Here is a 17,481-nt window from a genome sequence, read left to right on the forward strand (position 1 = left end):
GTGCAAGCTCTGGAAGATGAAGTTTTTCAGACAAGGGTGTGAACAGAGAGGAGGGGAACCTCTGTCGTGCTTGGCGAGGAATACGTAGCTGTGGGCACGAATCTGTTTGGCAGCTAGGGTCGTTTGTCTTTGAGAAGGGTCTCCGTTGAGATGTCAGACCGAAGACGGCTCATGGGAGGAGGAAAGAGGGCATAAGTGGAGAAATATCTAGGGCGTCATGGAGAGAGTGTGGCGGGGCCTCTTGGCCCTTTTCATGCAGCATCCCAGAAATTCTTTCTACTTGAAAGATGTACAGGAGACATTGAAACTAACTTTTGGTCTCCCTGTCTTGGGGTTGCTTGAACTGTTATATACTCTAGAAAATACTGTGGGGAGGAAGCTGTCCTTTGTAGCAGTGCTCCAGTGATACCAGAAGATACAAAGAGGGTTTTCCCCCACATTTTGTGAACAAATGATATAAAGAAAGGATATGCAAGAGATAATAGTTCTATAAGTTGAGTAGAGAGAGTACTGAACTTAGAATCTGAAATTTTTGAGTTCTAGGCTGGGCTATGTTGTTTTCTAGCTATGTATCTTGGACCAGAACAGTAAAGTCTAGATAAAACATCAGCCTTGGGCTTCCCTGGTGGCGCAGTGGTTGAAAGTCCACCTGCCGATGCAGGGGACACGGGTTCGTGCCCCAGTCCAGGAAGATCCCACATGCCGCGGAGCGGCTGCGCCCTTGAGCCATGGTCGCTGAGCCTGCGCGTCCGGAGCCTGTTGCTCGGCAACGGGAGAGGCCATAACAGTAAGAGGCCCGCGTACCGCAAAAAAACCCAAAACATCAGCCTTGTGTATCTGATTGAGTTATTATAAAGGATTAAGTATTTGTAAGAATTAATGTTGGGGGCTTCCCTGATGGCACAGTGGTTAAGAATCCGCCTGCCAATGCAGGGGACAGGGGTTCGATCCCTGGTCCGGGAAGATCCCACATGCCACCGAGAAACTAAGCCCGTGAGCCACAACTACTGAGCCTGCGCTCTAGAGCCCGCGAACCACAACTACTGAAGCCCGCGCGCCTAGAGCCCGTGCTCCGCAACAAGAGATGCCACCACAATGAGAAGCCCGTGCACCATAACGGCAGAGTAGCCGCCGTTCGCCGCAACTAGAGAAAGCCCGCGCACAGCAATGAAGACCCAACGCAGCCAAAAATCAATAGCTAAAATAAATTTATTTTTTAAAAAGAGAATTAGGGCTTCCCTGGTGGCGCAGTGGTTGAGAGTCCGTCTGCCGATGGAGGGGACGCGGGTTCGTGCCCCGGTCCGGGAGGATCCCACATGCCGCGGAGCGGGTGGGCCTGTGGGCCGTGGCCGCTGGGTCTTGCGCGTCCGGAGCCTGTGCTCCACAACGGGAGAGGCCTCAACAGTGAGAGGCCCGCATACTGCAAAAAAAAAAAAAAAAAAGAATTAATGTTGGTACAAGCACTTAGAAACTAAAGCATTTCTATAAATGACTTCTTGGGAGTCCTTTGTAGTAAGTCAGAGGTCTCAGAAATTAAATATTAGGGCATGAAAGAGGAGGACTAAGAAAGAGGGACTGAAGATGTGTTGAAGAAAAGAGGGCTGTTTTGAAAATGGTGGTATGGAGGTGGGAGGTGGGGAGTAGTGGGGCCTGTGGAGAAGTATAAAAGGGATAGACACCTGGTTATGGGATAGGAAGTAAAAGGTAAATTGAAAATGTTACCCGGAAGACTCCTGAAATTTATAAAAATATTTTTAAAAATTGTTTTTTAAATTAATTTATTATTTATTTTTGCCTGCATTGGGTCTTCGTTGCTGTGCGCGGGCTTTTCTCTAGTTGAGGCGAGCGGGAGCTACTCTTTGTTGTGGTGCGTGGGTTTCTCATCACGGTGGCTTCTCTTTGTTGGGGAGCCCGGGCTCTAGGCACGCGGGCTTCAGTAGTTGTGGCACGTGGGCTCAGTAGTTGTGGCTTGCGGGCTCTAGAGCGCAGGCTCAGTAGTTGTGGCACATGGGCTTAGTTGCTCCGCAGCATGTGGGATCTTCCCGGGCCAGGGATCGAACCCATGTCCCCTGCATCCGCAGGTGGATTCTTAACCACTGCGCCACCAGGGAAGCCCCTTCCCCATTTTAGATATGAGGAAAATGGAGGTTGAAGATGTAACTTATCTAAATTCACACAACTTGTTAGTGGCATTTCAACCCAAATCTGTACAACTACAAGGCCTATGCTCTTTCCACTATACTAACTTAATCTGTTTTTAATATTGCAAAATGAAAATGATGTTGCACAGCCATTTTCTGTGTTGCTAGAATTCATGTTTGTAAAGTATATTGAATAGTTTAGAGAAAATTGATACATCAGTTTAAAAAATTATTTGGGGGACTTCCTTGGTGAAGCACTCTTAAGTCACCTGTTCTGATGATGCATGAACTAAGCTGTAAATTATTCTGTCTTTGGTGATTTTCCACAGAAGTCTGACATATGAAATGAATTGAGAGCTTCCTTTTGTAGTAGAGAGATTTTTCTGATCCACAGAAAGCTTTTCCAAAGTGGGAACTGGAGGGATTGCAACTTTAAACCCAACTTTATCTATTTGTAAAAAGAAATTAGCATAAAATTTGTAAGTAATACGTAATGCATTTTAACAGCAATTTCAACTTCCTCCTTTTCAAACTACTCATTGGCGTTCTTTTATCAGATGGGAGCCAGATCAGAATTCCCTTTTCCTGCGCATCCTAACAGGCACTAGTGCCTTCTCTATATGTTCAGCACTGTGCGAGGCTCTCAGAGGAATCAAAAAGATCTATGCTCTCTAGAAGATCTCCCAGAGATCTTTAGCAGAAGTTCAAAGTCAGCCTAGTTTTGGGGACTTTAGGACTCCTCTGAGCAAAATTAATGCATTCTGGACCTTTCTTTACCAAGATGCCTTGGACTGCTCCATCTAGTTCTGGGTCTTCGTTGGGGGGTATAACATTGTATTTGCTGTCTAGTGGGAAAGAACAAACCATGACAAATCTCTGAGTGTCAAGTGTGAGAGTGGAGCACAGTTAATAAGGAGATCCTTTGTCTCTGAGTTTTCCAGGTGGGAATCTAAGCCATTATGTCAGAAATATTACCTCCAAGTTAGTCCTTAGCCTTCTACATTGGCTTTTCCTGGTGGTGAGAGGAGGAACATGTGTGTCAGAAACTGCTTGGGTTGCTTGTTTAAGATGTACTTTGCAGGGGCTCCCATCCCAGACCTACTGAATCAGACTCTGTGGGGACTCTCTCCTCTGCATTTTTACCAGGTACAGCCCAGGTACTTATTTGTGTTAAACACTGAGACCACTGTCTGTATGCAAGTTAATCTTTTAGTAAGACACTGTAAGTAGTTTGGGAGAGAAATAGCTTCCTGTCTCAGCCATAGTGTGTGCACATATAAGCAAAAGAACTTAACAGAGATGTTCAAAGTGGCAAAGCTGCCGGTTTTTCTAAATCCCTGAAGCTGTTTGAATTGTTGGGATGATTTTTTTTTTGAGGCCTGTCTCGTTTTTCCCTTCCTTCTTCTTGGTGGGAAGAGGTATGTAGTAACTGAATTGGAGTCCTTTAAAATTTGTTTTAACTTTCAAAGGTTTTAAAAACTCAGACCTTTGAGAATTTGAAGGATTTATTTTAACATATGACCTGATAGTGACCTTATTTTTTTATGTTGGCCACACCCTTTCTTCAACATTTCAGAATTGCAAATCATGGAGATACTTGCTTTTGGTGCTTCTTGGAAAAAAATAACAGAATTTGAGCCAAACCTAGGCTTTTTTACCCCACCACGTACCTCCACGGAGATAACATGTGCACTCTTTATGGAATAATATCTATGCAGTGGGTGCTATAACATGAAAAGCATCCAAGATAATAAAGGAATCAGAGTTGTCTATTCAGATAAATACAACTCAGTATTTATAAAAACTTTACTCTGCCGTTTTCAAGGGAAAAAAAGCTACATGCATACTGGGATGCTTTATTTCATAATTTCCATCCTTATTTAAAATGGGGATTGTGTTGTCCTGTCCTCTTTTTCTATGCTCATTCTATTGAAGTAACCATAAATTAAAAATTTTTTTGAAACAATAGGCCCCTAAGTATTTTCTAGGAGTTATTTTTAGACATTATGTGTTAAAATAGCATTGTTATAAAGTATCCTTCCATAAACCTTCCCCATAAAAGGTGGGAAATTAAAAAGTTGTGCTTCTCACCTAAGTGTCCATCGACAGATGAATGGATAAAGAAGATGTGGCACATATATACAATGGAATATTACTCGGCCATAAAAAGAAATGAAATTGAGTTATTTGTAGTGAGATGGATGGACCTAGAGACTGACATACAGAGTGAAGTAAGTTAGAAAGAGAAAAACAAATACCGTATGCTAACACATATATATGGAATCTAAAGAAAAAAAGGTTCTGAAGAACCTAGGGGCAGGACAGGAATAAAGACGCAGACATAGAGAATGGACTTGAGGACACGGGGAGGGGGAAGGGTAAGTTGGGACGAAGTGAGAGAGTGGCATGAACATACATACACTACCAAATGTAAAATAGATAGCTAGTGGGAAGCAGCCGCATAGCACAGGGAGATCAGCTCTGTGTTTTGTGACCACCTAGAGGGGTGGGATACGGAGGGTGGGAGGGAGACACAAGAGGGAGGAGATATGGAGATACATGTATATGTATAGCTGATTCACTTTGTTATAAAGCAGAAACTAACACACCATTATAAAGCAATTATACTTAAATAAAGATGTTAAAAAATAAAAAATAAAAGTTGTGCTTCTCATTGATAAAGTCTTTTTACATTAGAGCAGAGTTTGAAGTCTAGGATGAACTTGTGAGAAGTGTTGGGTTAACTTGTGAAGTTTTAAATTTGTGTCATAATGTTGCATCTAGCCTGATGTAACTCATCTGCCAATTTCACTTGATTTTCTTTTAGAAGTAGTGCAGGGAAAATTGAGTACCATGGGACCTTTAACAGAGAGGCTTTCAGGAAAAATTCAAAACCTATCTTTCAACACTGGTTCTCTTGGTGTACTTATTTGCTCCCTAGACTGTAAGTTGCCCAAGGGCAAAGATTGTTTTTTTGTTGTTTTTACTCTTTCAACAAATGTGTTAGACAGAGCGAGGCAATAGGGCTATTGGGTGAACAAAATCGAAGCAGTTTCTACCTTCAAGGAGCTTAGGGGATGGGGGCAAAGGGAGGGACAGGGGCAGGCATTGCTCAGAGAGTCATTTCCTTACACTTGCGTTACAGGCTATGAAGGAAGAGCAAGGATGCTGTGAGAGTTTGACCAGGGACTCTATGTTCACCTGATGGGAGTGACATTTAAACTGAGATCTGGAATATGGGTTAGGGATAAGGAGATAGGAGACTGAAGAGTACAGGGACATGTGAATGTTCATGGTTGAGGGACCAAAATGTACAAAAGCATTGAGGCAGGAAGGACCTAGCACCCTCATGAAACTGAAAGAAGCAGAGTGACTGGGACATCACTAGTTGGAGGGAGAGTGGTACAAATGAAGCTGCAGAAGTAGTCTGTTTGGACCCTTTGAGGATGGAAAAGCCAGTTTAGTGAATCACAACCAGTGTTAAAAATAAAAACGAAATTGAATCAAATAGAAAAAAAAATCATATGTCAGACCTAGTAAAGATAAGTGTTGTTTCATAAAACTTGTGTTTCACATATATGTATGTATGTATATACAGGGTCATAAAGTATAATTTATCTTTCTGTGGGCTGGGGTTAAAAAGACGTTTTAAGCCACTGGCAGGTCCAGGTTGGCAATAGTAAGGACTGTGGACGTTATTCTGAGGGTAATGAGAAACCACTGAAGGATTTTAAGCTGAAAGAGGTGTTCCAACTTGTCTTTTGAAAAGTTTTCCCGGGCTGCTATGTGGAGAGTAATCTGGAGAAGGGACACTGGTTAGATGGCAGATAGAGGAGTCCAGGTGAGAGATGGTGGAGAGCATAAGTTCCATTAGAATGGAAGCTCCAAGAGGGCAAGACTGTTTGTTCAACGTAGTATCCCTGCACCTAGAACAGTGCCTGGCCTGCAGCATATACCTTGTCAGTATTTGTTGAATGAATGCCTGACTTGGACTGGTGTAGTTATAGAGACGACAGAAGGTGGATTAATTGGACATAATATTCATGCTGTAAAACTGAGAGGATTTGATGACTGGTTGGATGTTGAGGGTGAGGAAGAGGAGATTCTGGCATGAGATGGGGAACCCTGGAGGAAGATCAGGTTTAAAGGTGAAGAGCATGTGTTCAGTCTTGTATGGGTAGAGATTAAAGTTGTCTATGAAATACTCAAGTGGAGACATTTAAGTACGTAGTTGAAAATAATGCCTGCCTGACACAGAGTAGACAATAAATCTTTGTTGAATAAGCAAGTGCTGCTTGGCATATCCACAGTAGAAAGTTAGATTCTAACTTTTCTGATTATAGTAGTATTACTTAGAGGTAAAGGGACACTGTCAGATTGGGAGTTCTTGCTTTAGCCCCTCTGCTGTAATACTGAAACCTCTTCTGTAAACCATGGAAATGTGCATTAGTTAGAAAGTGTATTAGAAGAGGGAACCAAGTAGAAACAAGTAACAGTAGTAGAAATTTAAAAAAATTTTTAATGTACCTTTTATTTTGAATGTGTTGAAAACTGCTTTTATTTTATCAATTCTATGACATTGTGGGCATTTATATAACTCAGTATTTTATCTATAATTATAATCACTTTGCTAGAAATTGGAAAGGGAAGTTGCCACATTTCATGCCAGTCATGTGAAATGTAAAGGAATGTTACACTGTCACTTTGGAATTACTACTTCAGAAGGGTTTTCGTGTGTATGTTCATTGTTTTGGTTTGTTTTCTTTTGTTTTTTTTTAATGATAAAAATAGTACATGCTTGTTGAAACAGTTCCAGTGAAACAAAAATACCTCCCTGTTCCACAAACGTATATGCGCGCAATGGCTCTGTTCCTTATCCTGAAAAATAACCAGTGTCCACTGTTGGAATGATGTTCTTCAATCAAAAATTTTGATATGAAAGAAATAATAGAAAATAATGTCTCAGATTTAAACCTCTATGAATTACTACTCTTTTCTTAGCTTCTCTCAAGTCCTCCCACTTCTCTGTGTCCCTGTGGCTTCTTACCTTGTCCAGGTCACCATCCACTCTGATGACCCTGCTGTGGACTCCTCTCTGCACTTCCTCCCTGGCCCTGTAATCTGTTCCTCTGTCAGTCAGAGTGCTATTTTAAAAACCCTCAGGGGATGGTTACTTCCCTGCTTAAAACCATTTGATGGCTCCTCACTGCCTTCAAATAAAATTCATTTTCCTGATCCTGGTGTATAAACCTGTGAATGATGTGGTTTCTTCTTACCTTTAACCTGCCTCATTCCATCACCCCCACCCCCACCCCCACCCCCTGTCCCCTTGCCTATGAAGCTCTAGTCACCCTGGTTCCCTTTTAGTTCTTTGGTTAAGCCAAGCTATTGCCAATTTCAGGGCCTTATCCTTTTTTTAATATATAAATTTATTTATTTATGTATTTATTTTTGGCTGTGTTGGGTCTTCGTTGCTGCATGAGGGCTTTCTCTAGTTGCGGCAAGTGAGGGCTACTCTTCCTTGCGGTGCGTGGGCTTCTGATTGTGGTGGCTTCTTTTGTGGAGCATGGGCTCTAGGCGCGCGGGCTTCAGTAGCGGCATGCGGGATCAGTAGTTGTGGCTCACGGGCTCTAGAGCGCAGGCTCAGTAGTTGTGGCTCCCGGGCTTAGTTGCTCCGCGGCATGTGGGATCTTCCCGGACCAGGGATCAAACCCGTGTCTCCTGCATTGGCAGGCGGACTCTTTTTTTTTTCAGTACACGGGCCTCTCACTGTTATGGCCTCTCCGGCTGCAGAGCACAGGCTCCGGACGCGCAGGCCCAGTGGCCATGGCTCACGGGCCCAGCCGCCCTGCGGCATGCGGGTTCCTCCCAGACCGGGGCACGAACCCGCGCCCCCTGCATCGGCAGGCGGACCCCCAACCACTGCGCCACCAGGGAAGCCGCGGCAGGCGGACTCTTAACCACTAGAGAAGTCCAGTGCCTTATCTGTTCTATCTGAAGACTTCTATCCAGAAGACTGCACCCTGTGTCTTCCCCCCGTTTCTAGTCTCAGCCTAAATACCATTGCCTCAGAGAAGCCTTCCCACAATCACCCTATTGCAGATAGGTTTCCCACTCACTTTGATTCACTTCCTTCTTAGCACTTATCACTAGATATACTTGTTTACCTGTTTATTGTCTGTCTCCCTCTCTTGATTTTATTTATTTATTTTAAAATTTTTATTGGAGTATAATTGATTTACAATGTGTTAGTTTCAGGTTAGTACAGCAAAGTGAATCAGTTATACATACACACCCTCACTTGATTTTAAATTCTGTGAGGTCAAGGACTATGTATCTCTTATTCTTGACTTTCTACCCACAGCTTGGTATATAGTAGGTGCTGGTAGCAGGGGAACTATCTGTCCCGCTTGCCAGGAACTGAGTTTCCCAGAATTCAGGACTTTCAGTGCTAAAACCAGGACAGTGCTAAGCAAACCAAGATGTTTGGTCACCCTAGATGGTAGTAATCACTTGCATTAGTTGTATTTGTGGAATGAATACGTGAAAAAGAGCTCAGCATGCTAATTAGCTATGAAAAACCTCTGAGGTTTATCCATTTGGGCTTTTATTCTCCTTTTCTGGGGTGCAGAATCTGTATCCCACTTTTGTGTGATCATGGGAGGTTTGATTAAAGAGATGAGATTTAATTTCCTTTAAGTAAGTAATTTCCTTTAAATAAGTTTCTTTATTACAGATCGATCCCGACATGGCATTGCAAAAATACACTGTTTGTGAATGATGGGGTGGAGGAATTAAATCCTAAGGTTTATGAGTCTTCATATATTGATGGATTAGAATTCTAATTTTAACCAGAATAATACTATTTTAATAAATATTACCTTAGTGCAATTAGACTTGCAATTTGGCTGTCTAGTTTATTGTTAAATATGGTTTTCAAGCAATGTTAATGAAACTGCTCTAGAAGCCAGATGTGCCATCCTACACAGTCACCTATAGTGTGTTGGGCATTGGCATTACTCTCAGCAGATCTTTAGTTCAGCTTAAGTTTGATAAACCATGTGGGCACCACACACAGCCATTCCATCCTAGAGGAATGCTGAGATAAGTAGGGGAGGTTTTCACTAGATGTGATGAAATACAAGGAGGATGGTGAGAGAGAACCACTGGACACACAGAAATGTCATCTCAACCAGTGTGGCACAGTGAAGTGGGCTAGCAGGAGAGAGCTGCAGAAGGACCTACCCCCTGTGCATGAATCAGTTTTAGATTGGCTTTTTTCAGTATTGGTGTTGGATAAATCAACCCCTACAGGTAACAAATCTGATGATCTCTTCATGTGTGGAGTGTTGGCAAGACCTTTCTGTTGCACATTAGTGTGTCCAGCTGTATTTATGAGCCCTCAGAATATAAAGGACTTGGGCTTCCCTGGTGGCACAGTGGTTAAGAATCCGCCTGCCAATGCAGGGGACACGGGTTCGAGCCCTGGTCCGGGAAGGTCCCACATGCCGCGGAGCAACTAAGCCCTTGCGTCACAGCTACTGAGGCTGCGCTCTAGAGCCCGCGAGCCGTAACTACTGAAGCCTGCATGCCTAGAGCCCGTGCTGCGCAACAAGAGAAGCCACTTCAATGAGAAGCCTGTGCACCACAAGGAGGAGCAACCCCTGCTCGCGGCAGCTAGAGAAAGCCCACACGCAACAATGAAGACCCAACGCAGCCAAAAATAATAAATAAATAAAATAAATATATTTATTTTAAAAAAAAGAATATAAAGGACTTAACTGTGAAGAGTAGCCTTGCCATGAGTTCCCCCAGTAACTTCCTATACAATTCTCAGCTTGTGGAAAGGGTATCTTTCACACTTTTTAAGAGGAAGGTCTTTGCTGTCTCTATGCTATTGTTAATATGGTATTTAATGTAGTAGAAGAAGAAGGACTGTGCCTATCAGATGCAGTTGTTTGCTGATGGAGAGACATTTGTTAGGTTTTTAGTATAGAGTGGAATCTCTTTAACAGGAAGGCGATACTAACACATTAACACTTTAGTTACAGTAACTTTTAATGGATATCTACTGTTTGTAATATATCTACTGCTTGTTTCAGGAAAGGATTTGATTGCTAGCATATCCAAATCCCTGTTTTAATGAGTTGGTATTAAAACAGACTTCTAGTGCATTTGTGAACCTCAAAGGGTCAGGAAGTACACTACTTACCAGAAGTCTTTCTAATTTTTATAAATTTGCATGAAGGTAATGTGGAAAAAAGATAATAGTAAAGGCCATACACAAATTACCATATAACCCAGCAGTACCACTCCTAGGTATTTATCCGAGTGAAATAAAAACTAATGTTTACACAAAAACTTGTACGTGAACAAATAATTGCCCCAAGATGGAAACAACCCAAATGTTTTTCAACTGGCATATGGATAAAGTGTGGTGTATCCACACAATGGAATACTACTTTACAATAGAAAGAAACAAACTGGGGCTTCCCTGGTGGCGCAGTGGTTGAGAATCTGCCTGCTAATGCAGGGGACACGGGTTCGAGCCCTGGTCTGGGAAGATCTCACATGCCGCAGAGCAACTAGGCCCGTGAGCCACAACTACTGAGCCTGCACGTCTGGAGCCTGTGCTCTGCAACAAGAGAGGCCGCGACAGTGAGAGGCCCGCGCACCGTGATGAAGAGTGGCGCCCGCTTGCCACAACTAGAGAAAGCCCTCGCACAGAAACGAAGACCTAACACAGCCAAAAATAAAAATAAATAAATTAAAAGAAGGCTCAACATTAAAAAAAAAAAAAAAAAAGAAATCTGTCCCAAAAACTCAATATCACATTTAAAAAAAAAAAAAGAAAAAAAAAGAAACAAACGGTTGATACCTGTCCAATCTCAAATGCATTATGCTAAGTAAGGAAACCAAATTCAAAAGACTACACACTATATGATTCCATTTATGTGATATTTTACAATAGGCAGATCTGTAGGGACAGAAAACAGGTATGTGATTGCCAGGGGGTGGAGGGAGAGATATGAAGAGCACTTACTTCCTGAAAAGGCTTCAGATCATAAACACTCTACTTTTTCATACCAAAATGGTAACTCCTATTGACCAGTGCAAATTACAGCAAAATTTGGGGGGATGATGGAACTGTCCTATATCTTGATTGTGTGAGTGGTTCAACTGTATGTATTTGTCAAACTCATAGAACCATCCATAAGAAAGGATAAAAGGTACTGTATGTAAATTACACCCTCAAGTTTTTAAAAGACTGTAAACACACAAACATTGCTGTAATTTGCATTTGGTCAATAGGAGTTACCATTTTGATGTGGAAAAAGTAGAGTGTTCTTATGATCTGAAGTCTTTTCAGGAAGTTAGTATGCTAGCTCTATCTAAAGAAATGAGAAGAGTAACATTTAGTTACTGCTTATGAAGAAGAGATGGTGTCAGCTGTTAATCTGAGAAGGTCATTTTCTCATTCTGGCCAAGGAGGGTATACTCCTAAAATAGAAAGACTGGAAGAAGAAAACATATTTTATAGCAGTCTCTTTTTAAAAAATTTATCTTGGCACTTAACCTATAATTGTATAGCACCAACATCATCAAGGAATAATACTACTAGTATTTATTAGTTATATTTTTCTCTCTTTTGGCCCAAGGGGAAAATGTAAACCATGATTAAAATAGGAGCTAGGATTTTATCTGCCCTAGTTTGAATCCTGGTTCTCTCATGTACTAGCTGTATTACCTTGGGTGAGTTACTTAACCTCTCCTGCTCCTTAGTTTCTGTATCTTTAAATGGGGAAGATAACGATACTTACCTTAAGGCGGTTGTGAAGATTAAATGTTAGATGCTTAGAAAAGTACCTGGCATCTAGTAAGTACAATATAATTTGGGGCTGGTATTGATATTAGCAGAAAGCAAGAACCAGAGTAAGTATCCTTTTGTTGTGTTTTTGAGTGACTGGACTGAGTTGGGGAGAAGTAACAGGAGAGGGAAACCATGTGAGAAAGCAAATCCTGGTTGTAGCCATGTCTTACTAAATAGCATATCTCTTCTCCTTTAAACTCCCTTAAATCACCAGGACAAGGCAGAGGTGGTGAATGGGAATATTGGGGTTGTCAAATTGGGATTCCCATGTAGAGGCCAGCATACTTACTGCTTAACCCTGGGTTCAGTACCAGAAATATACTTTTTTTCCCCCCCTGGTTTAGGCATCCAAAATTAAAAATGACCTCAGAAATTTGTAGTTTGTCAGCTTATTCAGAACAGCCCCACAAATGCCAATTTTACCATGAGTTATATATAATAAGAGGGTGCTCAGAGTATTAGCTATACCAATAAGAACAGGGAGCAAATTACCTTTGTAGACATGGTTCGTATCGTATCAATTGCTGAGAATCAGTACTTCTGTAACTTACAGAGGAAATTCGGGGATAGCCTCCAGTTTAGTTTTCAGTCACTTTTCCACTTCAGACATACATTTCCCATTAAGAGTGAGGGAACAGATTTTTTTTGGCTGTGCCGTGCAGCTTGTGGGATCCTCGTTCCCTGACCAGGGATTGAACCCGGGCCCCCTACAGTGAACGATCAGAGTCCTAACCACTGAACAGCCAGGGAATTCCAGACTTTGAAAGCATTTCTTTAGCGCGAGTGCTGGCAGTTGGTCTGTTCATGTGACCAAAGTTCCCACGATGATGTCCTTCAAGTGAAACCACAAAGAAGTAAAAGAGATCTAGAGAAGGTGGGCATTTTATTATTTTTGGATATATTTTCTCTGTGAACAAAACTCACATGGCTACTTTTGCCCTCTCAGGAGCTCTTGTCCCTGGCAAAGCGGAAACGAAGTGACTCTGAAGAGAAGGAGCCGCCTGTTAGTCAGCCTGCAGCCTCCTCAGACTCGGAGACGTCTAACAGTGATGATGAGGTGGGTGTGGAAGGCTAGGCCTCTGGGACCAATGAGTGTTTGAGGGTCCTGAGTTGGTGACTCCTGGCAGCCTCTTTTCCTTAAACTGAGACCTTCCTGCCTAAGATCTATGTGAACTTCTTGGAAAGAAAATTGTGTATGAGAAGCTCTCGCATTGTGATGTTCTTTGTACTGCTAGTTACCTAGTGGGTACCTCTGCAGTGCATTTGTGGCCATTTTTAGTCTTTTATTTTCAGCCCTTTTGCAGAGGGAGCACAACTTGTTAGTCACCATCTCTTTTATTTTTTGTCACCATTTTTTTTTTGGTGGTATGCGGGCCTCTCACTGTTGTGGCCTCTCCCGCTGCGGAGCACAGGCTCCAGGCGCACAGGCTCAGCGGCCATGGCTCATGGGCCTAGCCGCTCCGCGGCATGTGAGATCTTCCCGGACCGGGGCACGAACCCGTGTCCCCTGCATCGGCAGGCGGACTCTCAACCACTGTGCCACCAGGGAAGCCCTTGGCACCTTTTTAATCCCACTTTTATGTTAGAAAAGAAAGTCTATCAGTAATGCCTGATAAAGTATTAGTGGGAAATATTTTAGCAAGGTAAGAAACTTTCTTTGGGTAGATGGAATCAACATCTCTCAGAGTAGTGGCATTAGCTTTTAATGAGAAACGTCCAGCTGTTCATTGTTTAAGCTAAGGTGACTTTCCCAAACTGCTGCCCACCACCAAACAAGGCCCTGAAAGATCCAGAACTTTAATGGAAGAGAGAGAGATTAGGGGAAAGGTCTTTGAAGCATTCCTACATGTTCCTCATTTGATTTAAAATACTTTTTTTCCCTTAGTAATTTCCTGGGGGGAGGCCGGATATCATCTTTCTGTTTAATCTCTTACCCTGCAGTCTAGGAAAATATTTTTAACAGTGCACTAACAGTATTTTGTTTTAAAGTTCCTCTAAAGTAAAAAATGTTTTTTATTATAATGAAATTTAGTTAACAGCTAGAACAGTATTTACCAGTGCCCTGCATATGCAAATTAGGAACGATTGCATTCTGATTGACTGTACTGATATTCTCTTAATCTTAAATAATTCAACAGACCTAAAATTGCTTTGATAGCAAGAGGTAGTGAATGTGCGAGTTTTATTCTTTTGTTTCGTTTATTTTTCATGGAGGTACTATAATTCCTCTAAAATTGATAAAGTAACCCAATCTGCTTAGAAAAACAGTGGATTTTATGAAATAATTTGCTTTGTTTTGTTTTTCTATTTTTAAAAAAATGCAAAGATAATACAGGAAAATCTTGAAATAATTCCCTTTCCCACTATTCCTACATCAACTCCTTTCATTTTCCATGTTTCAGAAGTCAGCTGCTATGGGACATTAAGTTTGAATCTGTGTTGTGTTTGGAATACCCTGTAACATGTTTATTGTCTTTGCACTTCCTTGAGATACAATCAATAACTATCCTTTGAAGCATTTTGTTTTCCATATTCCTGTCATTAAATCACTCCTAAGTATGCAGTTGCTGTAGGGATTCCCTTCATCCTTTTGAGCTGCTTCTACCAGAAGGTCAAAGTATGTATCAACTCCACAGCATTAGAGAAGCCCAAAACTTGTGCTAGGGTAGATCCAGCGTCCATAAAAATGTTTACAGCTTAGGATTCCCTTTGTCACTCGCAGCTACTTAACCAAGTCTGAGAGTCTTCACCTTAGAATGCTACCAGCTACTTATGTACTTATTGGAGAAAAAGCTGACAGGCAAGCTGTACCCTGTCTAGTGGGGATTGAGAGTTTGTGTAACTTTCCTCCCAAGGTTCTTAGCTCTTGCTACTGCCTCCAAGTGCCAGCCCCCTGGCCCACTGGCTTCTGGCAGTTCTACTCTAGTCCCTCCTCACCCTGCACTGGGAATTGCAGTCTCTATATCATGGCCATTCTGAAAAGAGCCTGTTTTTTTGGTCTGCATTATCACTTTCTGGCCCAGGCTACTAGCTTAAGTACAGAGCACCCCAAAGTTAGGGTAAATACTTCATTATTTTGGACAATTAAGAAAATCTTTTTTAAAAAAATCCTACCAGCCACTAGAGAAATCAGTGGTATTGTAAACTCAGATTTATGGCTGCCATAGAGATATTTTAGAGTGGGTAGGGGACTTCTGAGAGATCCTTAGAATACAGTGTTTGAGACAGAGGCTCTTGGTTTTTTTCCTCTCTCATAATGAATATTCATACATCTTTGTAGGTGAACCCCATATACTGAAATAATTTGCTGTGTTTTCTAGTTTCTGCTATGGCTTTAATATCCTTATTACCTACGAACTAGCCTTTTAGAAATTTGGTTGTTAAAATGTCAGTTCTCAGTCAGATGGAGCCTGCTTGTACTAGAAGCTACTCTGGAGTTTTTTCAAATACACCTCCCAACCCTTTTCCCCTCCCACGTGACTCTTATTTATTGTCATTCATGATGCTGAATACAGGTAGAAAGAAGTATGTTGTTCTCCTCAGATTTGCTAGGACAGAAAACTAGGCAGGAACAACTGATTTAGGAGGTTAATGGGTAGTTTGTTTTAAGGAGAGACATGCACTGACTTTAGAGCAAGAAGATATCTAGCTAATTGTTGGGGGTGGGGAGGGGGACACAGAAGTTATGAAAGTTTCCTATCCAGAAAAAAGTGGGTGCATTGGTTATTAAGTGTAAGACTCAATTAGGGGGAATTCTTTGGTGGTCCAGTGGTTAGGACTCTGCGCTTTCATTGCCAAGGGCCCGGGTTCAATCCTTGGTCAGGGAACTAACATCCACAAGCTGTGCCACATGGCAAAAAAAAAAAGGTTCAATTAAGGAGAGAATAGTAGATATCTTGTGAATTATTCTCAGTCGTATCTTAGGCACATGAGAAGTAGAACTCTTTCTGTAAGGTTTACATTGACCAAGCCTGGGAAATTGGAAAGCACAACCTCAGTGGTAGGTTACAATGCTGTGGTGTGGCATTTTGGTGCTGTCACTTCCTGTCCCTGAAAGCATTTGGTAAGAGAAGCACCACCAAGGGTGCAGACAGGAGTGGCCGGGAAGAAAAATAACAGGGTTAGGAGGAGGGGAGCTAGCAGTGCTCATTCATGAGATTTAAAGTTTAAAAAAAAAAATGGCCAAAACAAAAAAGTCCATTCGTTAGGAGGAACAGAGTCCTAAATCGGGTACTTCAGAGTCCTTTTTAGAAACATGGTGAATCTTGTGGAAACAGATAGCTGCACCTAGATAAGAAATAGGAATAAAGCCTAGATTTTCCCTTGTTACCAGTAAAAATCATGTTATCAATAGATACCAAGAAAACCCTTTATTTGTTGTTCAAAATTGAATATAACTACATTAGACAAAGTAAGGAAACAGCTGAATTATGTTCTATTGCCCTGTGCCTGAGCGAGAATGATTATTTTAAAAAGCTTCATGCACAGTCCTGTTTTCAACATTTTTGAGAAATAAAAACATTTGGCCCAGCCGTGCAGTTCAGCACTTGTCACCTGTTTTTTCTTCCCCAGAACTTCCTGGATACATTTTATGCTCCAGCTTACTACCACTTCAGAGTCTCTGGCCTCTTCTTGCTTTTCCCCCATTCCATTTTTTTTCTACTTTCTTTCTTTCTGAAGCTTCTTCTCTTTCTCTCTTAACCCCATTTAATCTTTTGAGCACTCCCACTTTGATCTAGTTGCACTCCTATTCCCACTATGTTATTGCTTGTTGGCTCCAATATTTTTATTAATAGAACGTTTTGAAAAAGATACAACTTCTACTTAAAATTCATTTAGTAATAATTTTTCCAGGAAGTCAGCCTAGATACCCAAGAGCATTTTGTTGTTGCTTTACCATGCAGATAATACATAATCAGCACATACTGATAAAGGCCTTCGCTGCTAAGCTAATATTTTCCTGTGTGTATATTCATTTAGTAAGGTTTTCATACACACAATACCTCTGGAAAAAGATGTTCCATATAGATGAATTATCCCAATACTAAAACTAAACTTTTGAAAGTTTAAAATATAAAACCACTATATTTGAAAAATTTTTTGATAGATCTTATTATATATAGTTTTTTAACTGATTTAGTCATGATTATGAATGACAGTTCTTATACTGTGAAATAATGACTTCCAAAATACCAAGCTCTGTGGTGCTGGTTTTTATTTTTCCTTTCTCCCCCAATACCGAAGGTAAGCAGTGGCCATTGTTCTCATCTCCTAGTAATCTGCTCTACTTCCATCTTCCTGTGTCTCTGATCTGCTCTGGGGTCAGGAAACCAGGGGCCCCCATAGAGTTTAGGTTGGAATACTCTGCTTTAGTACTTGAATTTAACAATAGCTATTTGAATTTCTCATAAACGTTTTTTTTAAATAAATGTATGTATGTATACATGTATTTATTTATTTATGGCTGTG

At 41.4% G+C, this 17,481-nt stretch overlaps 1 protein-coding gene across 1 annotated transcript in view; it reads left to right on the forward strand.

Annotated features, from left to right (window-relative positions):
* The window catches only part of RTF1 (RTF1 homolog, Paf1/RNA polymerase II complex component), a 49,015-nt gene that overhangs the window by 645 nt on the left and 30,889 nt on the right, over positions 1 to 17,481 (forward strand). Inside the window, exon 2 of the mRNA XM_067743821.1 lies at positions 12,959 to 13,069. Coding sequence (XP_067599922.1) covers positions 12,959 to 13,069 — 111 coding nt within the window. The remainder of the gene's footprint in view (positions 1 to 12,958; positions 13,070 to 17,481) is intronic.

The sequence above is a fragment of the Pseudorca crassidens genome, chromosome 1, assembly GCF_039906515.1.
Source record: "Pseudorca crassidens isolate mPseCra1 chromosome 1, mPseCra1.hap1, whole genome shotgun sequence".
Taxonomy (NCBI): Eukaryota; Metazoa; Chordata; class Mammalia; order Artiodactyla; family Delphinidae; genus Pseudorca; species Pseudorca crassidens.